General features: G+C 44.2%; 1 protein-coding gene across 1 annotated transcript; it reads right to left on the reverse strand.

Annotated features, from left to right (window-relative positions):
* Positions 1 to 3,005: 3,005 nt before the first annotated feature.
* Positions 3,006 to 4,584, reverse strand: LOC128304221 (protein limb expression 1 homolog). Its single transcript, XM_053041382.1, has 4 exons — positions 4,512 to 4,584; positions 4,140 to 4,303; positions 3,549 to 3,742; positions 3,006 to 3,430 (listed from the first exon to the last, which is right to left on the reverse strand). Exons 1-4 carry the CDS (start codon positions 4,582 to 4,584, stop codon positions 3,064 to 3,066), a joined length of 798 nt encoding a protein of 265 aa, XP_052897342.1. The 3' UTR covers positions 3,006 to 3,063.
* Between the last annotated feature and the right edge of the window lie 4,614 nt (positions 4,585 to 9,198).

A 9,198-nucleotide genomic window follows, 5' to 3' on the forward strand; every position in this document is an offset into this window, starting at 1 on the left:
TTGCAATTAATGCACACAAGGTGGCGGTGTGAATGATTCGTGGAACGATCACTGCACGATCAGGCAGCAGCAGTAATTAATTCACCATTCGCCTCCATTGCTGTCGTTAAAGTGCTGCATTCTGTTGTAAAAGCGGTTGCTCTGTTAATCATCTTTCTAGAAAGTGTTGACGTGTTCCGGCATGGTCTGGCCAGAAACTGGCTGGTCAGTTGGTTTGATGAGCCAAACAGATCAAACTGTTTGATAGTTACGATTGTGAGATGGACATCGTTTTCCATGAGTCCAACGAGTGGTACACCGATAAGAACGAACTCATTGGAAAACAAGTACATCATCTATCGTTAGATAGATGAGCCTCCCTTTTGAAGTTTCCTTTGTTTTAAGGGTTGTAACAAAACATAAGACATCCTCGCAATAATACATTTATTTCCGCAATGAATAACCATGAAGGGAATAACCATTCCCCAATTTTGAATTTTCATATCGCTTCATTTATTGCATATTTCTTATTGGGCACATTTTTCTCAGTTCCATTGGTGTAAGTATTGTTGGAAGAGGTGCCTAAATTTAATTTCAATTTCTAATGCAATTCCTTCCCGTCAGGCGAATTGTATTCTAACACTGTATTTGGAGAACTCTTGGACGAATCGATACTCCATAGCAATCAAACGTCATTTGCATTGGATTCTGCAAGACATTGGTTGCTAGGCAATTTTAGTTGGTATTGCGATTTAAATCTATTTGGAAGGTTGAAGCCGGACGAAAACACTTCCATTCGGACCATGACATTACTGCTACTTGTTAGAGTTTGAAAAACCAAGATCAATGAGGTAATCTCAATACATTTCAGCTATTCGAGGCCTTTTGGCAGTGGTCACATCACTAGCGCTAGAGTACTCACCACGTTGTTGCATTCACAACGATTAGCACCACGCTTACGCTGATACAAAATGTACAAAACCGCTTTTAATGACTGTACAGATGAATACAAACCTTAGAACGTGAAAACCAAAACCAAGCGGCAAATCGTATTCGTATTAAAATTCATTTATTTGTCACGCTACAGGGAGCTCTTTACAATCCGTGTCTGTCTGCTGCGTTCGCGATTGTTTGCTGTAAACAAAATACATCACGGAGCATATTAGGGTGTTTTAGTGTTGATCTTCGCTCTGTAATGTTAGTTTTGGCGCACAACGTGTGATGTGCATTGATGAGTGTTAAAGGGCTGGCGGAATTTATGGAAGCAGGAATAAAAATGAATTCTTAAAAAAACCCTCAACGCGACACAATCGGCGCCGGTTTTGTTGTACAATTATTGCAGGAAGGTTGTACTGCTGCTGCTAGCAACTAATGTCAACCGATTTTCCCTTCATGAACACAGATCGAATGGGTCATTTGTGCCTAAAGTGGTGTTAGTTTGCATCTTTTCATAGCTTTGTTTCCTTAATCCCTTTTTACCATTTACTGGTTGAATGCCGTTTCGTTCTGTTTTTTTTTTGCCGCATTAAACATATAATATTAAATTTAGTTAAACATAAGAATCACAATTTCTTCGTTTAGATTTGTTTTATTAGAGTTTTAATTTCATTTGTTTTTTTTGTGTTTTTCTTTTCTCTTACTCTCTTCCTTTTTTGTCTACCGCTTCATTTTAACACCGTCGACTTACACGTTCCCTTTCAATTAAGATTAAAATTTGGCCGAAAGTTTTTGTGTTTTGTTTGTTTTGCTTTTCGCTCGAATAAAATAATAAAAATTCCTTTACCTAGCCTTAGCCAACGTTTAGTTGTAAATAAAACCGCCTTTTGATTTGTCTTTTTTGTTTCGTTTAAATAAATAGCGTCATGACGAAAAAAATAATAATAAATTTTGCGTTTTTTGCACATTTTTACCTAATCTTGTCGAATTTATAAAATCACATTTTGTTTATTACTTGCAAAACATGCATATGATTAGCGCAATCAACAACAATGTTTTCGTTTTTCTCTCGTTTTGTTTTGCTTTAAAGGGAAAGAATAAAATAATATAAAAGCCAGTCTGCATAGTGTACCTTGTAGGGGAGTATAATAATTAGAAAAAATAATAAACCGATTCAAATCGCGTTGCACAAAACGTATGAAAAGGTATAAAATTCGTTTACACATGCATTTCGTTCTCTTACTCTCTCTCTCTCTCTCTCTGTCTCGCTCTCTCACACACATACACACCCGACCCACACATGCGCATGCTTTTGTTTGTGTGCTGCTCTGTCCTTACAGTTCAACTAACTTCTATGATCGGAAACGCTGTACCGATTGAAACGATTCCGCCGTTGTCCGTACTGACTCTATATATGATTGTGCTCACTGTTTATGTACAAGTCGCTAGAGAATGCTGCCGATTAGTTACAGTAGAAGGAATGATGTATGAGAACAGAAGACATGGAACGGAAACGGAACTCATTTAAGCACACACGTGCACTGATCGGTTGGGAAAGTTTGTATGGAAAATTCTACTCTACGATTGATAAGAGATTGAAGAATCTTATTAGCCAAAGAGATGAGAACAAATAAAGTTAATGATGCTAGAGGAATGGATCGCCTATTCCAGCATGTCCTTAACATAGCGCAACTATCGACCGTTGCATCGCGAATACGTATGTGTTTTGGGACACGTGTCGATCATGCTGCAATGCCTAACAATTGTATGGTGGAGTCGCATCTAGCGTAGCACAGCTTATTGTGATACAAGATAAACATTTGCGCGTTCGAAACAATAAACGTAATCGATCGTGCAAAAACAATAACAAATCGTATTAAGCAGCAGAATCGGCGTACAGGGCATTGCCTGTTGCGCACCACAGCGCGTCTGCTTGTGATTGGCAAATTTTACGCAAGCGAACGCTAGCCACGCCACCGAGCGACGCGACCAGCCGTTAAAGAAGTTCATAAAATTAAACAAAAGCCTAACAAAAAAAAAAAGGTTTATAATTATTTTGCTGCATGTTTGATGCGCGACCGGCCGTCTACGTACGGGGGTGGGGAGGAAGGACGGGGATCAGAATCGATGGCTGCTTCTCGCTCAGCTTCAACTGTTGATGTTACTGCCCCCGGTAAGCTGGTTGTGCGCCATTTGCAGGATGTCTTTCTTCTCCTTTGGGAACCGCAGTTCCCGTCCCGCCAAACGGGCAGTCTCTAGTTCTCTCTCGGCTATAGCCAGCTCCCGGCTGAGCAGGCCCGGATTTTCGTGCTCCCGCTCAATCCAGTCGAGCGCCATCTGTTGGCGCATCTCGTCGTCCAGAGATCGGTTGGAGTAGTGGGCGACCACCTCCTGTCGCGAGCATTGCCGTTCGCGCATCGCCTTGAGCGAACCGTTCCAGTGGAGCAGCTGGAACACGGTCATCAGCTCCTGGAACTCCAGCATGGTGCGACCTTTGTTAGTTTCCAGCATAAATCTACGCGAAACGATGTATGCCCGACAAGAAAACAAATTGCGACATCGTGTTAGATACATGGTAAATGAGAAAGGTATAGCGATGAATATAGAACGCGTGCAACTGCGATGAGAGCTACCTGAATGCGCCTATGCCGGTATCGGGACCATCGTCCTCTTGGTTCTGTTCACCTTTGAAGGATGCGCGTGCTTCAGTGACGGCTTTCTCGATAAAATCATCACTGATACGCCGGGACGGGTGTTCGTTGAATACGGAATTCATTAAAGCTATCTTCGCGGAGCTTCGCCGAGCTTCTGCTTTCGTGGGGCAATTCTGTCAATTGAAGAAGAAAAGAGCGATAAGTAAAAGGTAACAATGTGATCTAAAAGGGTTTTTGAGTTCAACTGACATAGACATAGAGGAGTTCCAGGATTTTTTTCGAGTTGAACTAGAGTGTACTGAGGTAGATCTAGAATTCTTTTCAATACCTGGAAGTTTTGTAAGTTGAAACCGACTCCTTTCATAGCTTAGTTTTTGTAATACATTCTTCATTCTAGAAAGGCTATTACCAGAATCGATTTTCGGTTACAAGATCCCAGAGGAGTGTTCCAGATCTAACTCGTCCAACTTTAATTCAGAAATGCAGAATTCTAGTTCCGCTTGAACTCGAACATTCTTTCTAATGTCTAATTGTTTATGTAGGGAAGTTCACAAAAACATTCTACAATACCTGAAAACTTCCGAAACAGCTTCCACCGGGCAGGGTTACATAGCACACGTACGGTTGGCTGGTGGACGGTATGGATTCGTATATCACTAGAGCACCATTTTTAAGGTCGGCACCTCGCGCTGCTTTCATTTGCCAAAACTCCTGCAGTGCCTCCACGACGTTCACTGAAAGCAAGATAAGCAGATACGGGAACGAAACGATTAGGAAAACGTTTAGCGAACACTTAAGTGAATTTCTGTGTTTACATTGTGCGCCACACTTAAAATAGAGCTGGCCGATAGCGAATAAAAAAAAAATAGGATAGCGACGAAACACGTATCTAGCAATGCAGTGCTATAGAAAAGATAACTCAAAACTTTGTCTAACGCTTACCACCATAATCGCCATCATCGTACAGTGCCGGAATGTGTGGAATGGACCAGATTGGTTCCTCCGGGTAGACCATCATTTTTGCAGTGGGTGAAAATGGTTTCCAATTTGTAACCCGAAAACCCCAAACCCTGGAACCCGACCGGCCAAAAAAGCACGCACAAGAGGGGGGGAAGGGTGAACCAGAAGACACAACCGACAACTCCGTTACGAGCTCTCGTGGGAGTAGTGAATGTTGACGGGTTTTCGATGACGATTTCTGTTCCTGCGTACACGGTTGTCTCCTACACGTATGGTCAGGTTGGTTTACGTTTCGGTGCTTTCGCGGTGCTAAGTCGATGCCCTTTGTGCTAATGTGCTAACCGCGCACGAGCCCAAGCTGATTCCGACGATTGGTATCCGGTGTACCGTTTCTGAATGTTGGGTTTATTAGTTCATTCAGAAGATGAACTTCTGCCGGGATCAACATCACACAAAATCGGCCAGAATAGGTGTTGTCGCTTGGTTGATTTTACTTTCGCGTAGGCACAATCATAAACACTTCCCAAACCGTTCGTTTTGCTATATCCTGGGTGTGTTAATATAATATTTAGTGATGGTTGCTATCATTCAATAAAGCCAAACTTTCGACTCACTTGTTCAAAGTGTGCCACAGTTTGCTTAGTTGTGGATTGAAAAAAAAAATAGTCTCAAGTGCCGAAGAAACTCCGAAACAAAGGTCTCATTTCGGAGCTACGATTCTATGGTTCTTGTTGGCGGAATAAGAATCATTCAATGCGGACTTGTAAAAGCATGATGAGTGTTTTTGTTTCTCGAAAGGAAGGGAAGAATTATCTTCTTAGCACTTGAGTGGCCCCTAATTATGCTACCAAGTGGCCCGAAAGTTTCGTTGGTCGCTTCCGGTGTTTACTTAAAGCATTTTACAATGTTTTTTTTTGTTCGTTATTGTTGCTGTTGCTTCTTCCCCTCTGTCTTCCCTCGGGGCCCACTCGGAGATGTTTTATTCTTACGGTGCGCCGAACAACGAATCCAAACTAGTCATTCTACAGTTCAATCAAGCGCATCATAACAAAAAGCAACCGTCTGTACCGAAAACCGTATCTTTTCATGTCCTTTGCGTTACAGTTTCGTGGAGGAAGAAAGCATTGAGGATAATACCGATCTCGATCGATAGTGTTCGAACCGATCGGCAGCAACTCGGTGGTGCTAGACGGGGAAAAGAACAAGGGCAACAACAACAACAACAACAAAACCCTGGAGATGAATTAAAAGTGCCCATGGCAGCAGCAAGCATCACAAGCAGCTTCCAAACGAAACAAAGCGTACAAGCGAATCGTAGCTGAAATGCACAGATAAAAGCAGTTCAATCAAGTCGGAATATTTTATTGCTTTCCCAGATTTTATTTGCTCTCGGCTCTCCACCCGGGTGCTCTCGTCCGGATCAACCGGACGTCGAACTACCCGCCCGTACCGAGCGCCTCTCCGCCTCTCGGCCAACCGGCTCAACCGGACAGCGTCCGCAAACGGGAGAAACAGAGACAAGATGAATATTAATTTCCTTTAAAGTCGTAACAAATTCTGATGAAGTCAGTACCAGTCCGAAACCCGGGGAGGGAAAAACGGTACATGGAAAGCGAAAAGCAGACGAGCCCGAAAAAGAGAAAGGAAATAGTAGGCAAAAGCTACCCCTGCGTGCCCGCTCTCCCTCCCCCTCCCCCCGGGAACCCGGAGAAGCGCGAAGCAGAAGAGGAAAACCAAAACAGGACAAGAACGTGAGGAAATAAAAACATTAGAGGTAATTATTATTGTTTAATCAAGCGATGTGTTTTTAGTGCGACAGAAGTTGATCAATCTTTTTATCGCTAACGCGCACCACACCGCTGGCGCGCGCGCGCGCACGGTTTCGGAATCACGAAACCAATGAGTCTGGATGAGTTATTGAGGTTAAGCGTGGTGTGGTGTGTGGTGTTTTGCCTTTGATTTTCGATTTGACCGAATTAACGAGAAGCCACTCCGGGGGGAACCAATGGCGTTATGTGATTTCTCAGGCCTTGTTTAGAGAAGTAAAAAAAACACGCACACACACAAACACACACACACGCACACGGAAGGAATACGTTTGCGCACGTTGCGTTGAGCTGTGAGCGGAGAGCGCAGCTATAAACAAAGGACTTGAACGATCGGTTTTGTAAGTGACGAACCCCACATTCGTCAACGGTGTTATGTTTTTTTGTGTTTGTTTGTTGTTTTTTCCGTCAAAACTTCACAAGCAGCCAAGATCATTGATAACGGTTTAGAGCAAAAGTATAAAACCACCAAAAATAAAAATAAAACATCAACATTGTTTGCGGGCCCCATCCGCAAGCGACCGAGCGTTTGTGGTCGTGGTAGCCCGATTGCTGCAGTGTTCAGCATTCTTCCGCCGACTAATTGAATTATATATATCGGCGGGTATTTACATAAATTAAATTCGCAAGAAAGAAATCTTCACTCGGTTCGCGAACTCTGTCGCGGTGTGTGCATGGCTATGTATGTATGCTGTCGCCTTTTTTGCTGCTTTCATATTTTCTCGTTCGAGTTCATTCTTTCACCAAACTCCACACACTGGTCCAGGTTCGTTCGATATAGACGCTTTCTTTCGCTCCACCAGGTTGTGTGCAGGATGTTGGAGTTTGTGGACGGCCGTGCGAGCCCACTCTTGTCTCTCTTTCCATCTGTCACCGCGCAACCATGCTTTCTTTCGCCAATCTTCTTTGCGGCCACCTCTTGGATGCTGTCCACTGGTTGTTGGTGTTGCTGCTGCTGTTGCTGCTGCTGCTGCTGCTGCCGCTAACGGCGTCTTGTGCGAGCCTTCGCGAAAGAGGCCGTAAAAATGGAACGGTTAAAATGTGAATCAGCAACAACACCAACCAGCTTCCACCAGCAGAACACTCTCCTGCATGGGGAGATTTTCGCGAAACGCGCCCGATATACCCGATGACGGGTTCGCAACAGGGACCTCCTCCCTTCCTACCCCCTCCCACCCCCTCCTCCCTTCCACCCCTATTCCCAATGGATCGCGCCTGTGCATGTGGGCGTGCGATTCGCGATCGCGTATTTGCTGCCGCACGTTTCACTGCGGTTTTGCTGCGGCCTCTGTCTGTGTGTGTGCACTGCGCGTATGTATGTATACGTTGCAGGTGGGTTTGTGAGGGTAGAAATTTTATTTCCATGCAGATGGTCACTTTATTTTTATTGAATTCTTCTCTCGCGTTTCGCCTGCGCCTGCGCCATCGGTTCGGACACTACGCGGCTTGTCGCCAGGCTACCCGCGGCTGGTTGCCCGTGAAGGGTTGTTTTTTCTGTCTGTTGTTGTGTGTGCTCTCTCTTCCTTATTTATTTGCAAGTATTAAACTGCTTTGCATAAGTGTTGTCCATCATGAAACAAGGCGCACCGAAATGAAAGACAACAAAAAAAAAAGTACAAGCGAGACAGCGCGAACGGTGGAACGGTGTGGGGAGCGAATGATCGAGTACGGAAAAGCACACTGCACACATCAAAAAGTCGCCTGGTTCATGTTTATAAAGTATGCTGGTACTCGCAGGAGTAGTTTTTGCTGTTGTTGTTGTTGTTGTTGTTGCTGTGTGTTCTCTCTTTACCCTCCACCAATTGCATCGACCGTGACTTCTTGCACTCACCGTCGCATGCATATATTATATTTAAAGGACGGCGGAGTTCAAAAACATTTTGTCATAAAAGAACGGTCAAACAGGTCATTACTGTTCCTTCTTGAAGGGTTAGTTTTCTTGGCGCTGGATCAACGCTTTGAATGGTGTTCGCAAATCACTTCATTCCTGTTGGGAGCATTACCAAATGTTGAGATATTGTCCAAAAGGCAATTGCACATCTCAGTATGCATGTTTGCCATGGTAACTTCATTCACAACCCATCTTTGCACTGGCTAGCGCGACATGTTATGCTCTCGGTAAACGTTCGTATTGCGCTTCCAACCAAAATCTTCTTGTCGCGCGTATCATTTTGTGCCTGGCGTGCCCGTGAGTCACAGCAAACATTCACAAACTGTTACTTATTACTGTTCGTAACAACAAAACCAATCACTCGCTGCCCGTTCGTGTGCCGTTTTGGAAGGTAGCCGCTTGCAATCGCACACACAATTACACACTCGCAAAGAAAGTCTCACTGGCACCGAGTGTGCCCATTGAATATCACTCGTTCGAACGGGTTACTCATCATCATCATCACCATCATCACCACTCCCGTAAACCCCCAAGGTGTGCACAACACTAACAGCCCGTCCGAAAGGTACCACGGTAACAAAGGGTTTTTCTGTAGCCCAAAACCGCGCATAAGTAAACAAGATGAATGGAACGAACCAAGTACAACAACAGTACAAAAAAAAAAAAAAAACAAAACAACAACGCAGGAAAAATAAACACTAAGCCAACTAAGAATCACGCCGAAAATCGCGACGATCTTACACGTCAATGCTCCAACGATATAGTTAAAAGACTAAAGAACCTAAAAAGTGGAGAAACATAAAAGCATACGCTCGTGAAGCGGCCCGCTAACTGAGCGAGCGCGGCCGGTTCTTGTGCTGGTGTGAATGCCTTGGACGATTGAGCATCGCATGTACGGCGATGGCGCAGCGCCCTCGAGAAGCAGTCAGGCCTCTCGCGCAAAACACCGACC

The sequence above is a fragment of the Anopheles moucheti genome, chromosome 3 (assembly GCF_943734755.1).
Source record: "Anopheles moucheti chromosome 3, idAnoMoucSN_F20_07, whole genome shotgun sequence".
In the NCBI taxonomy this organism is placed as follows: domain Eukaryota; kingdom Metazoa; phylum Arthropoda; class Insecta; order Diptera; family Culicidae; genus Anopheles; species Anopheles moucheti.

What these genes read in the sequence shown, in the direction of transcription:
- LOC128304221 (XM_053041382.1), bottom strand. Translation starts at nt 4,584, where the DNA reads ATGGTCTACCCGGAGGAACCAATCTGGTCCATTCCACACATTCCGGCA. An exon ending in CGATGATGGCGATTATGGTG is followed by an intron (nt 4,304 to 4,511) that starts GTAAGCGTTAGA and finishes TCTTGCTTTCAG; the next exon opens with TGAACGTCGTGGAGGCACTG. An exon ending in ACCGGCATAGGCGCATTCAG is followed by an intron (nt 3,431 to 3,548) that starts GTAGCTCTCATC and finishes CGTTTCGCGTAG; the next exon opens with ATTTATGCTGGAAACTAACA.